The sequence below is a fragment of the Crinia signifera genome, chromosome 4 (genome assembly GCF_055691185.1).
Source record: "Crinia signifera chromosome 4, ASM5569118v1, whole genome shotgun sequence".
Lineage (NCBI taxonomy): Eukaryota > Metazoa > Chordata > Amphibia > Anura > Myobatrachidae > Crinia > Crinia signifera.
In genome coordinates, this window is record NC_139220.1 from 44,307,971 (window position 1) to 44,329,452 (window position 21,482).

A 21,482-nucleotide genomic window follows, 5' to 3' on the forward strand; every position below is an offset into this window, starting at 1 on the left:
AAGAGGCCCTAGGATACACCTGCAGTTTGCACCAACTTCCAAACTAAATGCTGGAAAACCACTGGATGTAGACCACCCTCCTGAGAGAAACGTGGGTTTGCCAAGGATTTTTGCTGCCCAGTTGCCCACTCAATGTATATATGGGTTCAGTATGATTTACAGACGGACGTTTGACTGACGGTCATTATACAGACACTCATTGACAGTCGAAGAACTGTCATGGTCAATATACCGCCATTAATTTTAAATGTTGGTATTTTGACTATGTCGGTCAATTAAACATGTCGGTATAAAAGACCGTCGTTTAAACATCCGTGAGGTAAAATGTCCGTCAGTAAATTGACTGCATCCTGTATAAATACTGCTGAGAATGTTGGCACAAAGTACTCTCCTCAGATAAAGGATTAGGGCGGTCTCCATCAAAGCGGTGCTCTTGTGGCTTCCTGATGACTTACATATGCCACCAGTCAAGGAGGAGTGGCTCCCAAGAGAACCAGAAAGAGGACTCCTGAATGCATTGATGGGCAGGACCGATTCAGATGGTGACCCCCATGTCCTGAAGCTGAAAATGTAAGTTACCGGCACTCCATCATTGAAGATGGGGTGTCGGAAAACGTCAAAAGAAGGTAACAAAATTTCCTCTGACCTGATTCAGTGAAAATGAGTGAAGCCGTGGCAATACCAAATGGTAGGGCATGCGAACGGAAGAGAGAAGGATGAACAGACATAAAAAAAAAATACTACAGTGAAACGGGTCCTACTCTGTAAGCACCTAATGAACACTGGAATTGGAGTGGAGCTTTCTTTTTAAAGCTACAATTTAGTTTAAGGGCCAGCTCCAGCCTCAGCCTGCACTCCTATGGTCCAGTAACCCACTAGCCTTGCTGCAAGAGAAATACAGGCCAGTGAAAAAGAGTATCCCTACTTCGAAAACTCCAGAGTTCTAAGCTAATCTGGACAACGTGTTTCCCTGCAGTATAGCGTAATATACTGCATGGGAATAATGACCATCAGGATTTTATTGCGGTAAAAGCCCTTTTTCCATGGCAAAAATTAGGGTGTGCAATAAGAAACCACCATAAGTGTTTAAGAACCTTAAGTGGCTAAAAACAGAACAATGACTCATCACTCAACGGCAGATACGAGCCTTTTGGTCCTGCTACTCAGCCCCTTCATTAATCCTTAGTTCTTTGGATAGAAATCCTTAGGTCTATCCTAAACATATTTAAATGACTCTACCGTATTAGCCTCTACCACCTCTGATGGGAGACCATTTCACTGATCCACTACCCCTTACTGCTAATTTCCCCTGAAACTCCCGACGTCCAGCTTTAGTGCATGTCCCAGTGTTTTAATATTTCTTCTCCTTCTGTATCGTGAAATATTGGCCAGTTTCTATCATGCCCCCCCCCCGCCTTTGCCTTCTCTGCTCCAAACTGGACATATTAAGATCTTTTAAGTCCTTCCAGGTAAGTTTTGTGCTGTAGGTCATGCACCATTGTAGTTGGCCATCTTTGCACAATTCTGGCGTTATGGCCTAGAGAAGAATAGTGATCTAGACCAGTGGTTCCCAACCCTGGTCCTCAAGTACCCCCAACAGTGCATGTTTTCCAGATCTCCACACAGGATCACAAGTGAAATAATAAGCTTTACCTGTGGATCTTTTAAAATGTGTTTGAATAATGAGTGCACCTGTCGGGTTGGGAGTACTGGAGGACCAGGGTTGGTAACCACTGATCTACAGATGGAGCGCCTGTCAGCCAGTCTGCAGAATCACCAAATGTCCTGAGCGGGAAGCGGCTTCCCTGCCCATCTCTGCTTCTATGGGATAGCGGGCGGGACAAGGGGGCGGGCGCCCTGTCTTCGTCACAGCACATGCAAATAAAAATCAGTTCCCACTGGCTTTTATTTGGGAGCCCAGGAGAAATCATTCGGTGGTCAGTTTCCAGCAGCGAACACATGCAAGGTGATGTGTCTTCGGTACACATCCCCTCACATGGAAACGGCGACGGTGGTGCAGATTTTCATAGAGCGGGCTCTCTGGGACTCAGTAAATTTCGATCCTTGCTGCTTACTGAGTCAACCAGAATCAGATCCTAAATGTAAGCCCATTATTTTGCTGGAGAAGGGGCAATTCCAGCCACTGGGCTTAAAGTGGTTCAAAGTCAATACCAGATTGGTTTTGCCTTTTAACCATCTGCTGTTTTACGTCTAGTGACGATCCTGCCAGAATCCTGCCGTCTGTTACATATGTGACCGTGGGCAGTTTTTACGTTCTGCAAAATAAAAGGTTTCCTATTAATGTATGTATTGTCTACTGTCCCGGATGTAGTGGGACAGCCCTGGTCTTATATCCCTGTGACGCGGTGAATGTCTTTTATCAGGTTTGATAAGGTAACATGAACTAGTAAATTATAGCTGACCTGTCCTGCCAGTTCCAATCTCTTGTTTCCATAGTAATCTCGATCATCCACTTTATTTTCTCCTTGAGCCAGGATCACCCTCCGGACCATCACAGCAGTGTAGATACATTTTGCTCTGAAATGAAACTCTTTAACCTATTAAAACGACAAGAAGGTAAAAAAAAACAGTTTACTTTATTTCCAGAATTGACCTAATGTGTATACTCTAAAGACCCCCATACATCGAGGCGATTGGTCTGATTTCGGATGATTGCGACCAATCGGCCCATTAAATCGGACCAAATCGCCTCTTCCTGACATGCCGTCGGGTCCGATGCGCGGTCCCGTGCGCATCGGACCCGACCACCCGTTCCTCCAGGCGGCGAGACGGGCGGGAAGCAGGGACGCATGCGATCCATCACAACGGATCGCATGTGTCTCTGCCGCCGGGAATGTTCCGGCGGCTCGCTCTCTGTTGGGTGCAATAGATATAATTTTACATTAAAAAAATTAAAGCCGTTTTCCACTTCAGAGAACGTCAAAGGTTCATACACAATCTCCTGCAATGTTCTACATTGTTTTTTGTTTTTTACATTTTCGTGCATCTCTGTTTAACCAAAGCATTTCTATCATTCAGGCCAAGTGGTTTACTTTGATGCCCATGGAGGTGACATAACTACTCTGGATAAAATGACATATGTATGGGTCACTGCGTCGACCACTGAATGTCGACAGGGCTTACAGATGAAGCGGCCTTCAGCTAGCCTTCTCTGGATAGCCATGGCTCACCAATGCCTATTGTTCTCAGCTGCAGCACAATACATAGAACAATACAGTAGGGGATTAGAATAGGATTAAGGCCGACAGCTCTGGCTCATTTAATCCTATTAAAGGGCTAGGTGAGGATGGCTCTATCTGCAGGTCAACACCTGCAGTAGGTTGACATGGCAAAGGTCAACAGTGTTGGAATGTCGACTCAAGCATTAGGTCGACAATGGCTAGGTCCTCATGAGTTTTTCCCTTTTTTTGTCCGGAATGTCGACATAGTCGATATGGACACCGTCCAGGTGTACCAAGTCCCCTCGCATGCTTTGGGCAAGCTATTTTATTCTCCCACCACACCATAGTGGATTGTAGGCCATGAAATACCGCCTGTCGGCACGTCGAAAAACTCATCTCGACCATTTGACTGTCGACCGTGCCATTGTTGACCTTCTAACCCTGTCAACCTTAGCCATGTCAACCTATTTCAGTTGCCGACTTGTTGACCTTTAGTGGTCAATGCATGTCTACCTATACTGACCGTATACCAAACTACATCCAGGGCAGGCTATGGAAATGAAGATCACAGCCTGCACAAACACCAGCAGAAACATAAAACAATATGTCCGATACAAACCCCTACACTGTAGCTTTACAAACCAACGAGTCCCCTGCCTAAACCTCTAAAGGAAGCTACTTACGGGTACATGAGTAAGGATGGTTGAAGCAAGCAGCTCACGGGCCTCATCCACTCGGGACTTTTTAGGACCACCTCCCCACATCCTCTGTCTCCTCACTTTATTACCAATATACTTTAAAGCCTGAAACAAAAAAAGATCATAAAAAATAAAAAAAATTGTGAAAAATTAATCAGTTTGCGTATCTAACTTGCTGTCACCTGCTGCCCACAGAAAGAGGAGTCTTAAAGAAGTTTTTTTCACATTGATTTCCTTGCCTACCGCAATAATAAACACTAGACAGTCGCAGCTAAAGCAAACATGTCATGGACATCTGGTCGGGCAGCTTTCACAGTGACCTGTCAGCGCCACTAAGCACACAGAGACGGCAGAAGTCTGACATTCTTCATCATCTGCCGACGCTTCCTGTACACTTGTCCACACACAGGAGGTGGATGCATCGCAGATCAGCCAACGCACTTCCCCATCTCTCCTAGCAGTTTTCTAGAATGGCAACAATAGAGGCCGTGACCCCAGCCAACCTTGCAAACAAACCACCCCCTAACCCCCCCTCTCTGACATCACTGCATTTGTTTTTCTCTGGTTTTAAATATACAAGATAAATAATATTGATTGGCAAATCTTTTCGCCCACTAACCTTGTCAGAGGCACCTGCTGCTTGGGGGGGTGCTCATGTTACTGTGTATTAATGGTATCAATTAAATAGAAATAATTAAACAGATACACTGGCTTTATATTTACTTCCTATGAATTGCCTAAGTAATTAGGAGACCAAACAAAACTAATTCCTCTGTGAATCTCCTAAGCCAGGTGAGTTAGTTATTTGGTGCTATTTATGCCAGTAGAGGGCAGCAGTGGGCGCCATGTATCCAACTAGGATGCTACCAAAATGAGCCCACTGGGGTTAAAGTGCAGTATTAAACCTTAAAAAAGAGTTGAGAAGTAAAGAGAAGGAATTGCCCGTGGTAACCAATAAACTTCGAGCGAGCGCAGATTAAGTACAATTTATATAATGCTGGCTGAAAGCCGATTAGTTGCTATGGGAACCATTTCCTCTAACAACTCTTTAGAAGGTTTGCTACATCTCCCAGTTAAGTTGTTTTGCAGTACAACTTTTAATTTTTATTCTTTATGGGCAGTAAATTGTGGTATGTGAAGCAGCGGACGATGAGGTTGTGGATGCGTCGTCAGTCTGAGGGCATCACATGACCAGCCTTAGCATGAAGTGGGCAGCAACACGATAGGGGGGTGGCCTGGTCTGTAAACTCAAGCTGGATAAATGTCGGAACGACCTGCATATGACCCGATTGTATGCAGGTCGTAAGACCGGTCGAACAAGCAATCGTATGTGTTTTAAAAGTTTTAAAATCTTCTTATGACGGCAAGCAAAGCCGATGGATCATATGTGCAGAACGTACGTCTGGGGATCGACCTCTCAACCCGCAGGACCGGGCATGGTAATGATATACCTCACGATGTGCAAACAATCGATAGCAGGACCTGTTGAAATTGTGCGTTCAGGCCTGAGATGGTTCTAGTATATAGCCACCTTCACCTTGATATCTACCTCCATAGAGGAACCACCGGGCAAGGTACCAGTGGATACGTCAAATATCGCATCAAGTTACTTTTTTCCTTATCGAACTGCTGTTGCCCGGTTCCTGTGCTGTACTAATGCACAATGCAGCGGCATCGGAGGAGAACTAAATGAAACCACCTGTACCATTCTGAATCTAGTCCGTTAACCAGGTCACTTCAAAAGGGAATAGAAATCTGAACAGTAAAAAGTTTATCTTGTGCTAAGCACGGCATAAAAACATTGTAATTGAGGTTCTCTCTGTCTACAGCTATGCATTGTGTTGCGGGCAGCGTACCTCCATTATAGATTTCTGAAAAAATATGTATGTATTTACTGGTTTGAGGGGGTTTTCTAAAAGACTAAAGAAAGCGGCCGTACTAGGTTCTGGTCCTTATAATGAGCGCGCACACACACACAACTAAACACTCCACACCTGCATCTGGGTGAAAATCTGCGCCTTTTGACACTCTTCCAAACTGGGACCAAAAGCCGCCATCACGTGCTCCTCTGTTCCGATCATTTGTACGATTTCTTGGTCACTTTCCACGCCCATCGCCTGCAGAAGTAAAAGGAGACCTACGGTGAGCTCAGTGTTGGCATTTGCCTATGCTAATTTGCCATTGTTTGCAGAATTGCTTTCAGGCAGCGACTTGATGCATGGGTAATGCCGGAGCCATCTGGCAACGTGCGGCGTACAATAAGCCAACCTGAACGAGTCATTAAATAAGAGATTTGATATGAATTTTAGTAAAAGGTTAAATACAATGGCAGGCAGGAACAAAAGTTTGGTAGTAAAACAGAAAAATAAAGAGAACGGTAATGACTTTCTGTGACTGGCAGGAATCTGGAGGACATCTTTACTCAATTTGTACGGGAATTTCTTTGCTGTAAAGATCGTTTCAAGTGGACTAGGTTATTCGACAGATGTCTAGAGACACCTTATTTTATACATATTAGGTTATTTTACGTGGTGGGATGTAGGCATAAAACACAGCAAGTGGCCAACCTTCTTGGCTGATTCCAACACGTGTTACAAAGTGAGGGGTCAGGTTTTATGTGGAACCCCCTGCAACCTCCCACCCTGAAAAACGGTAAGTGTTCTAAATTAACCATGTAGACAATGTAAGGAGTACAAAACGTAAAGCATACAACCTTTCCATGACTGGCAGTATGAATAAAAAGCATTTACGCATGCTTAGTATAACTGCAAGGTGCACAAAAAAGTCAAACAGCAAAACAAATAAATATATAACAATTGAGCAAAAAAAAACAAAAAAAACATGAATCTTATATCCGGATTATACCTTTTCACTTCTCTTATGCTTATTGAAGTGTAACTTGGGTAGCCCATACTTTTCACTTATGGTGCACACACTGCCCGATTGGCAGCATGCATGCATCGGCTGGCAGGGAGGGAATGTGCGGGCACTTACACTAATTACAGCACCACCATGTATTTCCCACATACCAGACTATCATGAACAATTCTCAGTTGGCCGAGTCCCATTCTCCTCTTGTACTTGTGATTGCGTGGATCTAGCGTTCCACCAAGTTTAGATGTCTAACTAGATGCGGTCGACCACTGGTATGGATATCTAACCATTTTAAATCTAGTGGCTGGATTGGCGCCCACTCCTGCAATATCATGGCCTATTACATTTGGCCCAATGTGTATTTAGGCCTGTTATATGGTTGGTAAAAACCCAATACTAAGTATTTTGCAGTACTCCCCGGATAAGTAATAACTGGGAATAGCATTTAAGAGAAGCAATCAATAGACGTGTAGTCACAGCTGCGACCTACTCCAAGTAGAGTGTACGGCTTGTGCAAGCCATTTGTAGGAGCATCTTCTGTACAAAGTATGGGGTAGAGGTAAGTGTGGCCGCTATCATATCTGGAAAACTGGGTGCTGTGCAAACACATATGTGCAAGACTCAGAATGCGTGTGGAAAGTTGCATGGGACATTTGACCATAGTAAGTGTCCATTACTGAGGCCACACTGAGTGTGACTCCGAATCACACTATCATTCGAAAATACATTTTACGCAAGACTCGCAATCCATGCTATTACTGTATAGTGCTGGAAGCTGGAGTTATTACTGTACGCCCAACTCTGGCTGGAGGACTTGCCGCAGGTCACGGTGCTGCAAGCCGTAAGCAACTGCATCACCACTTTATTACCCCATTTCACTATTTTACCAATCACCTCTAGTTGGCAATGGGAAAACGCATTATGCAAGGTTTACCTGCCTTCATACAACAATACTGAGTTATTTCCCCAGCAACAGGTATTTCAAAGCATAAGTCCAAGTCTAAACATTTTACATGGCACTGCTGTGAACTCCGAAGCCATCGTGTATGTGAACAACAAAGGAAAAGGAGTTACAACAATAAATGATCAAAAAAAGACCTAAAAAAAAACTGAACGGAATGATTGCATAAAGCAGTGCAAGCTAAAGAAACAAAGTGATGAAGATTGGACCAGCTGCATTCTCTATAAATGTAGAAAGAGAACATCTGTAATCCAATACATTTATGGAAGGTGAGAAACGCTGCCTACACTCTCCGTAGCACACGTACGGAGCGCTCACTGGAGGGCACTATTACATTCTATCATTGTAGTACTGAAAGCAGTTGTCATGAAGTGATAGGAGCACGTACAGCACCAGCAGGACTCTGCCTGTCAATCATCTTACACCCAGGCCAATCCCGGAGTGGCCTAATACCTAGTCTTACAATACATTGCATTTCAGCAGGGGGCTTAGCGTCTGCCAGTGAGGTGCATTCAATTGATAAAATATAATAAAAGTCAACATTAAAGTGGACTTGTGGCCCCAATTTCATATTTTGCTGATAAACGGTATAAAACGTAACTTTAGTCTGACTATTCAGAAACTTTTTTTTAAACAATATCTTTATTGTATTTATTTACAGTCCAAGGCTGACCAGCCACGGTGCTCATGTTTTGGCCGGGGGACCTTGTATAAAAAGTGTCCCCCGGCTGTGGCATGACACCGTGGGCTGTTGGAGCCCGGTGCTGGTTTCAAAATACGGGGGACCCCCAGATTTTTTGTCCCCCGTATTTTTGGAACCAGGACCGGTCCAAGAGTCCGGGGCTGGTTTCAGAAATACGGGGGACCCCTATGCTTTTTGTCCCCCCGTATTTTTGGAACCAGGTCCGGCTCAATGAGCCCGGGGCTGGTTATGCTTAGGAGGGGGGACCCCACGCCGTTTTTTTTTAAACTTTTTTTTTTTTGCACAAAATCGCATTTATGAAAATGCGCACATTTTCATGACTGAAAATGCGCACATTTTCATGACTAAAAATCGCCCGAAATCGCGGCAAATCGCATTTTTTGCCGCTAATTCGCATCTCATTACATATGCGAATTCGCAGCAAAAAACGCGATTTTTAAAGGTGCGATTTCTGGCGAGTTTGGAACTCGTCCAAAAATCACACCCTATTACATTTCGCCCTTGGACTCTCAATATATCATCAACATTGTTACCAGTGTTCGGAACAGAATTTTGCACCTCTTTTGCCTTAACCCTTTGAGTGCCAACATCTCAGAGATGTTCAAAATCCCGGCTAAAAATGCCAGCGTTGCTAACATTTGTTATAGAAATTCAAATAAAAAATGTTGTGTACAAAAATAAAAAGGTAAAGGTAGAAGGTAAAATTACAGGTCACTATGCTTTGCAATTTTTACATTTTTTTTTTTTTTCCAGACCATCCGGTCACACACAGCAGCACTCTAGATTTATCTATTCTAAACTGTTAGTAGATCCTTGCTATTTTGTCTAGCACTGTCTTCTTGTTCAAATGTATGCAGACTTTACCATCTGTGTATTACGCGGATTTGCCATTCTTGGCGAGACAATGACATCTGTTATTTTACACTTATTTTGACAAATTCACTTGGCACTCAAAGTGTTAACATACAGTATTAGAGGTAAAGGTTGCCAGAGATGTGTTAAAAATATTGACCAAAGCACATTAACTAATAAAATGTTAAGAATTTAAATTTGTTTTATGTTTTTTTTTAAACCCAGTACTTTAAACCATTACTACTGTATATGCATCATTTTGAAAAATGTAAAATTTTACCATAAATGTGATTCATGAAAAAAAAAAAAAAAAGGTTAAAATATATTGGGGCAGTACGGATGGTGTAATGGTTAGCATTACTGCCTAACAGCGCTGAGGTCATGGGTTCGATTTCCACCATGGCCCTGTGCAGAGTTTATTTATTTACAAATAGGTGATTCATCGCGCCCTACGGGCGCTCTTCACACCATTGTAAGGGGCTGCGCCCCCTTAATTTGTGAACATTTGTATATGAGAAATATGGTTAGAATTGTATGAAAGATGGCCTGTATTGCAAATTGAGTTATAGGTGAAATGTGTTAAATAGAGAGCATATGATTTGGAAGGGGTGTGTATTGTTTTGTTTAATTAAAAAGCGGTTACAGAGTAAGATGTACATTGATAGTGTGGATTGTACAGTGACATTTGTGGGTGTGGGGGGGCTGTGTGTGCGTGTTGTTTAGGTGTGTGTGTGTGCAATAGTATAGTAGGGTGTTTTTGAGTCAGCGGCTCCCCACTGGCGGAGGTCACGACACAGGAAAACAGGAGGCTGGGTAGTGATAGGGGTGTGTGGGCACAAGGGGGACTAAAGAGGAGGGTGGGAGACTCTGTGCAGCTTCTGCCAGTGGGTGGGGTTCCAGCGTGGCAGTACAGGAGTACAGGACGGTGGCCCTGAGTCAGTGTCTCCTACTGGGTGGGAGTTAGGGTGCATGAGAGCAGGAAGCTGGGCTATGAGGCATGATAGGGGGATGTGGGCAACACAGCATCAGCGACTCCCCAGTGGTGGAGGTTACGGTTCAGGAGAGCAGGAAGCTGGGTAGTGATAGGGGTGTGTGGGCATACGGGGGGGGGGGGGGGGCGCGGGAATCTCGCGGGAGGGGGGTCACGGTGGGTTGGCGCGAATGGCGGGAGGGGGCGGGGTTGCTGCGAACTGCGGGAGGTGGGTGTTCGCGGGGGGGGGGGGGGGGGGGGGGGGGGGGGAATTGCCGGAGTTGCTGGGGGGGGTGCCGCGAATCGCGGGAGGGGGGGCGGGGGGAAGTGTTTTGCCGCGAATCGCGGGAGGTCGTGTGTGTGTGGGGGGGGAGTGGGGGTGCCGCGAATCACGGAATGGGGGGGACGGGGGGGTGCTTTGCCGCGAATCGCGGGAGGGAGGTGATCGCGGGAGGGTGCCGCGAAGGGGGGGGGGGTCGCAGGGGGTGGCGTGAATCGCGGGAGGGGGGGTCACAGGTGTTATCCTGCGAATCGCGGGATGGGGGGCGAAGGGGGGCGCTCACCTGGTGGCTGTGGAGTAGGTTCCTGGGCAGCATGGGGAGCCAGAGGGTGTCTGGCACTGTGGGCTCACTGGGCTGGTTCTCTGTCATGTGAGTCAGTCATGTGAGTCAGAGGCTCCACCCAGCGTTAGAGACACACTCACACACTTTGAGTGACAGATGTAGCCAAATATATAAGAGATTTCTTATATAGCGCAGCAGATTCCATTGCGCTTTTGTAAATTCTCTGCGTAATTGCTTGGGTTTACTCCGGGCGCTCCGGTTTCCTCCCACAATCCAAAAAATATACTGGTAGGTCAATTAGCTTCCAACAAAGTTAACCCTAGAATGTCTGTGTGTGCGTGTCCATGTGGTAGGGAATATAGATTGTAAGCTCCACTGGGGCAGGGACTGATGTGACTGTTCAACTATACTCTGTAAAGTGCTGTGGAACATATATGCGCTATATAAGAAATAAGAAACGTCATAAATAACATTTGTCTACTATTGTAAAGCGCAACGGAATCTGCTGCGCTATATAAGAAACTGCAAATAAATAAATAAATAAATAAATTACTCTTCAGTACTGCAGCATCAGCAACTGGCCACATGGTGGCCCTATTGAGCCAAATCTTGGAATGCTGCTGTAATCTTCCAAACTCTTATTTAGAGGGGTGGGAACGTTCATCCTAGTCCTATAGAATGAAGGCCAGAACACCTGGTTTAACATACTCATTATAGCTCTGCCTTTTACCATTCACATATCTGTTACACACCAGGACAACTCTCTCCATGAAAAACAGCTATACAATAGGGCTTAAAGACTGATTAGGATTGCAGAAGTCAGACCAAAGCCCAATATCTGCATAACTAAAAAAAAACAGATTATAAATAAATATAAGTGCTACAGTATACTGGCATTATAAACCAGAGGGAGAAAAACAGTAACTATATTTAATCAGTACTATAGTACATATAACTTATGTAGCCCATACACTTATGAGATATTGCATACAATAATTTGACTCCGATAAATCCAATGACTGTAAGCACATTTTGTGGCAAAAAAAAAAAAGTCAACTCGTTGGGCGGCTCTCTGATAGAGAGCTCTCAGCCAATCAGCGGCCGCCTGAATGTGAGGATGCCGATTGGCCGAAAGAGCTCTCTCAGCCAATCAGAGGGCCACCCTGAGTAGTATAGGGGCTAGCTTAGATCTAAAGTTAATAGTGGGTTATTTCTATGTGCCAAACATGCAATAGCACCCTGTGCTAGGTTGAGGTGCCCTTACACTCAAACTCGGTCTCCAGGACCCCACACAGTGCATGTTTTGCAGGTCTCCTCAAAGAATCACAAGTGAAGTAATAAGTTCCACCTGTAGATCTTTTAAAATGTGTCAGTAAGAAATAGCACCTGCCGGGTGACCTGGAAAACGTGAACAGTGTGGAGTCCTGAGGACCGAGTTTGAGAACCTCTGCACTAGTGCAATTTGGGCCCTTCTCATTATCTTCTGACGGATCGATAGGAGAAAACAATAAAGGTGTCACCCTGAGTGATCCCACATACACAATGTGGCTCAGGGTGACACCTTTATTGTTTTTTCCTGTATCCCAAACTTTGGTGAAAGTTTCTCTTGGTGTCATTAGAGCTGTACCCCACTAGGTGGCGCATTTAGGAAATTTATAAATCTTTCCCTTGCTTGGATCGGTAGGAGAAATTGAATGAAGTGTGTCAAAATCACATGTTTAAGCATGGGACTTTGCTTCGGATCAGAGCCGGAGATTGTATGGCATGTACTATAGATTTATCAGATCCCGCAGCCATTGCCAGAATTGCTACAATATATAGTGGCCTTTATTCTGGTGCACTCGCAAATGCAAATTCCTTCTAAGATGGACAAAACCATGTGCACTGCAGGTGGGGCAGAAGTTACTTGTGCAGAGAGAGTTAGATTTTGGTGGGATTTTACTTCAAAGTGAGATCTATATTACAGCGTAAAAATAAAGCTGTCAGTATTTTCCCTGCACAGAAACAAAATAACTCACCCAAATCTAATTCTCTCGGCACATGTTACATCTGCCCAACCTGCAGTGCACATGGTTTTGTCCATTTGAGAAGGAATTTGCCTTTGCGAGTGAACCAGAATATAGGGCCAGTAAGCAAAAGGGCCGCATATAATATATCGCATGTGATCCAGCTACCAGGTCACTTGACAGAGGGTGTCACATGGGATACAAGCATGCGATACATCGGCCTAGTGTATGGGGCCTTTACCGCTTGCATACCAATAGTGCTATGTTTGGAACCCCAGGACCATGACAGCCTTCTTCCTCGATCCCTGTTCAGCAAGTGCAATGTATAGAATAATGCAAAGAAAAAAAGCTTATTGCGTAACCCCACAGACTGATAGCAGCCCAGCTGATTACACCATATCCAGGCAGCAATTACACTTCATCATCACTAGCGCTCTGGGCACAACAGGTGTATTGGCATAGGCACTGGCTGGTGATAGCTGTCACTAGCAAACTGCACTCCCCTCCTACACTAATCCTGTAACCCTAAACCCCTGAATTCATCAATGTTCTTTTAAAGCCCCATACACACTAGATGACTAGTGCAGGCATGCCCATAGTCAGGCCTGGGGGCCAATTGCGGCTCGTGCTGTCATTTCAAATGGCCCGTAGCATCCAGCTAGAAGCGAGCAGAGCATCAGATGTGGGAAGCACAGCACAGGACACTAAAGGAGGGGCACCGGCGAGCGCGCCTTTACCTTGCTGTCTGCTGCAGTGAGGAGGTGCCGGCCGCCAGTCAGATGTGTTTGGTGTCCTTCCCCTGCTGCTGCAATCGTATATCACCCTACTCCAAAATCACAGTGACAGCAGTGTTTGGGGAGGGGGGCAGCAAGGGGGAAGCTTGCTCCCGTAACATGCAGAGCGGAGGAGGGCAGCAGCGGGAGCCCAAGCATCTCCTGTCCTTGCAGTTCCTGCTTTGCCTCTCCTTCCTCTGGCTCACACAAAGGCTGGAAAACATACAGAGAAGGGAGGGGGCAGAGTGGGGGACATACAGTGAATGGAGGCAAAGTGAGGTACATAGTGATTGGGAGTCATACAGTGAAGGAGGGTCAGGCTTGGGGACATACAATGAATGGAGGCACTGATGGACATTAAGAGAAGGGGGGCAGACTGTGGGAAAGAGTGAATCGGTGCAGAGTGGGGAACATACAGTGAAGGAGGGGCAGGCTGGGGGACATACAGTGAATGGGGGAAATACAGTGAAGGGGCAGACTGGGGGACATAGAGTGAATGGGGGCAGAGTGGGGGACCATTCTGATGTGATTAATGATTCAAAGAATGTCATGCTGAATGGTCGGCCCCCACACATTTTCACCTCACCAAATCTGGCCCTCGTTGCAAAAAGTTTGGACACCCCTGGTCTAGTGTGTACACTCAATATTGTTAACAACTCCCCACATCGGGTGAATATGCAGGTTAATTTTGGCTATGTAGCCAACATCCTGGATCCCGGTGACGTAACTGAACAATATAATGTAATTCTATTGGTCAGTGTGTACACTCAATATGGTTTGACCAGCGACACTTCTGATATAGTTAACAATATCGGTGGTGCCCTTAGCAGTTTAGCGTGTACTGGGCATTAGACTTCATAGCAGGGTTTCTGAACCCCTGCCCCCAAGGCACACTGACAGTCCATGCTTTAAGGATAAGCAAACTTAAGCATGTACGAGGGTGGATCAATATGCACCAGCTCCCTCGTTCGGAATTGTTGCGACCAAATTGCATGCATTGCGCTGTGAATTGTTGCCGCATCCATCGTACTCACCTGACGTGGCTCCCTGCAACTTCTTTCTGTTCAAAAATGTGACTGGCGGAGAAAAAAATAAGCTCAAACGAGGAGGTCCTCGTCGAGACAGAAGCCTACGTTTGACAAATCACATTTTTTTAGAGGGTTTTACGAAATGGTAGGGACGTTGGGAAAAGTGTATTGCAGTGAAAGGAGATTATGTTGAAAAAGAATTAAACATTTTTGTGAAAAATTTTCGTCTTCCTTCTTAACACAAGCTTATTGATCCACCCTTGTATATCACTGAAGCCTGGACAGTTAGTGTGCCTTGAGAGCGGAGGTTGGGAAACGCAGTGCTAGAGCATCAAACGTCGCCTTACAATACCTGCAGCTCTATTCCTAGACATACTGCAGTCACATTTCCTTCCTGCACCTTTCAGAACTATGCTACTGTGCATACAAGATGCAGAACGCCAACCTGGGTTTTTTGGGCAAAAAAAAAAAAAAAAAAGAGTGAATATATTTTTTTTGTTCTATTTTCAATTGTAAAAACAAAAACCATTATAATAGGAAACACAGTTAATGCTGCCCTCTAGTGGCTAACAAAGTTAAACTCCAAGCCAATTTAAAACCCCTCTCTCTCTCTCAACACTCTATAGGGGTATGGGTCATTGGGTCGACATACATTGGGTTGACCACTGAAGGTCGACATGACTAAGGTTGACACAAGCATTAGGTCGATAATGGCAAGGTAGACATGAGTTTTTTGTCCCAAACGTCGACATGGACACCGTCTAAGTGTACCCCTGCACTCGGCACACTATTTTATTCTCCCACCATGTTGTAGTGGATGGTAGGGCATGACATACCACCTGTCGGCACATTTCAGGTCCAAAAACCGTGAAAAGCTCATGTCGACCTTCCGACCCTAGTCATGTCAACCTATTTCAAGTGTCGACCTAAGCCAGGCATGTCCAAACTATGGCTTTACAGCTGTTGTGAAACTATTAGGTAATGCTAAAACTATGGCAAGGCATGCTGGGATGTGTAGTTTCACAACAGCTGGAGGGCCACAGTTTGGACATGCCTTATCTAAGGCCTATTGACCTTCAGTGGTCAACCCAATGCATGTCGACCTAGTGACTGTATCCCCACTATAGTAGTATAAGCACACAGTGTATATCCGGCTTTCTGGGAACATGTTTAGGTTACCAAGAGCTACAGATGGAGCCGCTCTCAGCGTTTTCACCAGCGCGCCTTGGCGTTGTGCGCTCAGGTGCGTGGATGCACGCCATACAATATACATGCAATGCATATTACTGCTGGATGGCTAATGCTCCACCAATCAAGCAGCGGATTGATATACAGATGGAACCGCGCCATTCGCCAATAAAGGGATGCTCTTATGCATGAGGCACGCTAAAGGTCCATACACACTGGGCGACTATGCCCAGGGTGTATGGACAGCGATGATCGCGTTCATCGATGGGGGGAAAGCCACTCAGTGCATACACACTGAGCGGCTTTCCCCCTGCCCGGCGCTGTTAGCGGGGAGAGGAAGGTTTTGCTTAGCGCAGCGCTATGCAAAGCCGATCATCTGGTATTACCCAGCAGATGACCGGCTTTCCCAGCGATGATGCGGGAGCGCACAGCAGCGCTCATCGCCGGGGCATACACCGGGGCCTTTACTGTAAGTATTAGGAACTCGTTTGCCTCATTCCCCTGAACTGTATGTCATTCATACTGTAGCGCAATTCTGTGTTTACTGTACACAAGTGTTACCTATGCCATCAATAGCTCCACAGTTGTGGGCTCCCATGAAGCCCTGTCTCACACCAGGTAGCCATTTTGTTAACCCCCTCAGCGTTTGAGTCTGGTCTGCTCGTACTGTATGACATTCCTACTGTATATCTGTATTTAACCAGTGTAGCTAACTGAGATGCACAGACAAAAGTGCCCTTACACAAGTGGTATGGATCTGAGGTTGTCTTTGCTGCTTTCCCACCACAGCGACCCATCTTGGCACGCTGTTTGTTGTTTCTCAGTGAAAGTTCTGTATACTCAGTCGCTTATCCCCATAGCCTTCTATAAATAGCATAATGAGCCGTACATCTACGCAACAGTATTTTCAGAAAAAAGTATCTAACATACTGAACAGTACAGTAAGGTACAGTAAAGTGGTTCTTGCGCTATGGTGTATTTCAATGGACACTTCATGCACACGCAATCCAGATCCTTTTGCTATTAGACATCTTACACATGCACTGTGGTCATTTTAACCCCTTCCCGACATTTGACGTATATATACGTCATGGCCGGGAAGTACTTCCCGACACATGACGTATATATACGTCATGGCTTCTAACTGTCACTGCGTCTAGAGACGCAGTGACAGAGGGACGATGTCTGCTGTCCCTGACAGCAGACATGTCCCTGCATGCCCAGGGGGGGCTGCGATGCCGCCCCCCCGTCGGCGATCGCTGTGATTGGCTGTTCAGTGTGAACAGCCAATTACAGCGTTTTCTGTGTCACCGGCGAATAACGTTCGCCGGTGACACGGGATCGGAGGTGATTGGTGCTGTAAAGTACAGCACCAATCACCGCGGGGTGTAAGGGTGACACTGGTGTCACCCCACCTCACCCCGCCCGCCCCCAAAGGCCGTGATTGGTCCGTCGGACCGACGGACCAATCACAGCCATGGAGGGGGGTTTAAACTAACGGGGACTACACTGCAGACGCCATTCCGGTCTGGAATAGCGTGCAGTGCGGTCACCGTGCCCAGCTGTCGCCATTTACTGACCAGAACCTTGCTCAATACCAGTGTCATCGAGTTAGAGAGAGAGAGAGATAGAGAGAGAGAGATAGAGAGGCCTAGTGACAGAGAGTGCTATATTTTGTGCTGCTGCAGTGTAATAGAGTTATAGATAGAGAGATAGAGAGAGATGGAGAGAGAGAGAGATAGAGAGAGATAGAGAGATAGTGACAGATCGTGCTATATATTTTTTTATATAACTGACTGCTGCCCCCCCTTTTGTGCTGATCAGTATAAATTAACTGATCAGCAACTTTTTGGGGGCGCAGGGTATTTTTTATATATATATATATACCTGCTGCAGTGTCATAGAGTGATAGATAGTGAGAGATAGAGAGATAGAGAGAGATAGTGACAGAGAGTGATAGAGACTGCTATATTTTGTCTTCTGCCCCCCTTTTGTGCACCCCCAGCAACTTTTTGGGGGTGCAGGGGTTATTTTTCATATATATAACTGTCAGTGCTGCTGCTGCAGTGTCATAGAGTGATAGATAGTGAGATAGAGAGAGATAGAGAGAGATAGAGAGAGATAGAGAGAGATAGAGAGAGATAGAGAGAGATAGTGACAGAGAGTGACAGAGAGTGATAGAGAGTGCTAAATTTTGTGTCTGCTGCCCCCACCTTTTGTGCTGATCACTATATCTGAGGTGATCAGCAACTTTTTAGGGGTGCAGAGGTTTTTTTTTTTATATATATACCTGCCAGTTGCACTGTCAGTTGCACCAAAGGTTGTGCATCTGCTGCCCCTCACTGGTAATCAGTGTCGCATCACTGATCACCTTTTTTTTTTTTTGTGTGTGCTGTGGGGTCTTTTTTAAATTTTTTTTTTACACACACTGTGATTTTGGGGGTGTCCTGTGGCCGCTGTGCGCTGATCAGTGACGTACATCACTGATCATCTTTTTCGGCACAGGGTTGATCTATTTTTTTTTTTTTTTTGATCAAATTCCTGTTGCCTTTGAGCGCTGTTCAGTGACGGACGTTACTGACCAACATCTGTGCTCAATTTTTGGCGCAGGACCTTTTTTTTTTTTTTTTTTAACCCCTTCAATTTTTTTTTTTTTTTTAAACCCCTTCATTTTTTTTTTTTTTGTATAAAGTATTTTTTTTGCACTATTTTTTCTGCACTACATACACACTACATACCCCCCTGGTTGAAATAAAGTTTGTACCCCCCCCCTACACTATACACGTGTTGAAACATTTCACTACCAGTAACACAAAAATAAAAATGGCATCCCAAATGTCATCCCAAATGTCATCCAGAAGAATGTATTCAGTGGAGGAGGCATATGCCATGCTTGCTTCTGACTCTGACACAGCCAGTGATGCAAGAGGGGAATTTGAAGGATTCGCCTTAAGCTCCTCTTCCTCCTCTGGTGATGAGGGACCCCCTCAAAGACGCCCCCGTAGAGCAGCTGAGACCCCCCCCCCAATAATTGATCTCGTATGGACCCCACCACCAGACAATTTTGAGCCCCAGGTTCCTGAGTTTTTGGCCATGCCAGGAATCCAATTTGATTCCACAGGTCTCAGAGAAATTGACTTTTTCAAATTATTTTTCTCTGATGATTTTATAAATTTAATGGTGGACCAAACTAATTTATATGCCCAGCAGTTTATTGCTCAAAACCCCACGTCATCATTTGCTAGGTGGACCCCTGTAGATGCAGTAGAGATGATGACGTTTTGGGGTCTGGTGTTTCATATGGGCATAGTAAAAAAGCCAGAAATTAGGCAATATTGGAGTACAGATGTTCTGTACAGCACCCCATTTTACCGTATGGCCATGCCCCGGGCTCGATTTGAGACGATCCTTAAATTTTTGCATTACAACGATAATGCACAGTGCCCACCCAGAGATGATCCCACCTTTGACCGGCTATTCAAAGTCAGGCCGGTCATTGATCATTTCAGTGCCAAATTTGAAGACATGTACATCCCAGATAAATTCATTTGCATAGACGAGTCCCTTATACATTTTAAAGGAAGGGTTAAATTCCGCCAGTACCTTCCCAGTAAGAGGGCAAGGTATGGCATAAAAATGTATAAGCTGTGTGAAAGCACCTCAGGGTACACTCACAGGTTTAGGGTATATGAAGGGAAGGATTCAAGAATTGAACCGCCAGAATGCCCCCCCTCCCTCGTATGTGTTAGTGGAAAAATTGTCTGGGATTTAGTGCACCCCTTCCTGGATAAAGGTTATCACCTCTATGTGGATAACTTTTACACTAGCATCCCCCTGTTTAAGGCCCTTGGTTCAAGAGGTACAGCAGCTTGTTGTACTGTGCGCAAGAACCAAAGAGGCCTCCCAAAAACGCACATTGCCCAAGTAATGAGAAGGGGTGAAAGCAGGGGAATATGCAACGAAAATATGTTGTTGGTCAAATATAAGGACAAGAGGGATGTCCTTATACTGACAACAATTCACGGAGACAGTACCACCTCCGTCCCTGTACGAGGTACCAGTACCCACACCTCAAAACCTAATTGTATCCTGGATTACAATAGGTACATGGGCGGAGTGGATCTTTCAGATCAGGTACTGAAGCCGTACAGTGCCCTGCGGAAAACAAAAATCTGGTACAAGAAGCTGGCCGTGTATATCATCCAGATGGCACTGTATAACGCTTACGTGCTATTCCGTTCTACCGGCCAGAGGGGGACATTTATGCACTTTCAAGAGGAAGTCATAAAGGGCCTAGTATTTGGGAACCAGCAGGCAGAGGGCCCCAGTACTTCTAGTACTGGCCCCCGTATTGTACCAGGGCAGCATTTTCCGAACGAAATCCCCTCCACTGCAAGAAAGGGCAGGACACAAAAAAGGTGCAAAGTTTGCTATAAAAAGGGAATAAGAAAGGAAACTATTTTCCACTGTGAAACTTGCCCCGACAAACCCGGCCTATGTATAAAGGAGTGTTTTAAAATATACCACACATCTATGGATTATTAGGTTCATCATTTCACCGTGCTTCGGGGGTCTTGCTAATGCCACATAGCACCCACCAACATTCCACCAGAATCTGAGCTGCAAAATCCAAAAATCACTCCTTCCCTTCTGAGTCCTGCCATGCACCCAACTGGTATTTTTTGGTCACATATGAGGCATTGCCATACTCGGGAGAAATTGGGGCACAGATTTTGGGGTGCTTTTTCTCCTTCATACCTTCTGAAAATGAAAAATTTTGAGCCAGAACTGCATTTTTGTGTAAAAAAATGTAATTTTTCATTTTCACTGCCCAGTTGTATCAAAATTGGTGAAACCCCTGGGGGTTTGAAATGTACACTATACCCCTAGATGAATTCCCTGAGGGGTGTAGTTTGCAAAATGGGGTCACTTGTGGGGGGGTTCCACTGTATTGGTGCTTTGGGGGTCTTGCTAATGCGACATAGCACCCACCATCATTCCACCAGAATTTGTGCTGCAAAATCCAAATATCACTCCTTCCCTTCTGAGTCCTGCCACTTTTTGGTCACACATGAGGCATTGCCGTACTCGGGAGAAATTGGGGCACATTTTGGGGTGCTTTGTCTCCTTCATTCCTTCTGAAAATGAAAAATTTTGAGCCAGAACTGCATTTTTGTGTAAAAAAATGTAATTTTTCATTTTCACTGCCCACTTGTATCAAAATTGGTGAAACCCCTGGGGGTTTGAAATGTACACTATACCCCTAGATCAATTCCCTGAGGGGTGTAGTTTGCAAAATGGGGTGACTTGTGGGGGGGTTCTACTGTATTGGTGCAACATAGCACCCACCATTCATTCCACCAAAATCTGTGCTGCAAAATCCAAAAATCACTCCTTCCCTTCTGAGTCCTGCCATGCACCCAACTGGTATTTTTTGGTCACATGTGAGGCATTGCCGTACTCGGGAGAAATTGGGGCACAGATTTTGGGGTGCTTTTTCTCCTTCATACCTTCTGAAAATGAAAAATTTTGAGCCAGAACTGCATTTTTGTGTAAAAAAATGTAATTTTTCATTTTCACTGCCCAGTTGTATCAAAATTGGTGAAACCCCTGGGGGTTTGAAATGTACACTATACCCCTAGATGAATTCCCTGAGGGGTGTAGTTTGCAAAATGGGGTCACTT

At 45.3% G+C, this 21,482-nt stretch overlaps 1 protein-coding gene across 2 annotated transcripts in view; it reads right to left on the bottom strand.

The window, feature by feature from the left end:
- Positions 1 to 21,482, bottom strand: part of POLR3B (RNA polymerase III subunit B) — a 147,763-nt gene that overhangs the window by 81,392 nt on the left and 44,889 nt on the right. For both annotated transcript variants that reach the window (XM_083181668.1, XM_083181667.1), the window contains exons 10-12: positions 5,875 to 5,997; positions 3,866 to 3,985; positions 2,424 to 2,558 (exon numbers count right to left, since the gene is read on the bottom strand). In XM_083181668.1, the coding sequence (XP_083037794.1) occupies positions 2,424 to 2,558; positions 3,866 to 3,985; positions 5,875 to 5,997 (378 nt within the window). The remainder of the gene's footprint in view (positions 1 to 2,423; positions 2,559 to 3,865; positions 3,986 to 5,874; positions 5,998 to 21,482) is intronic.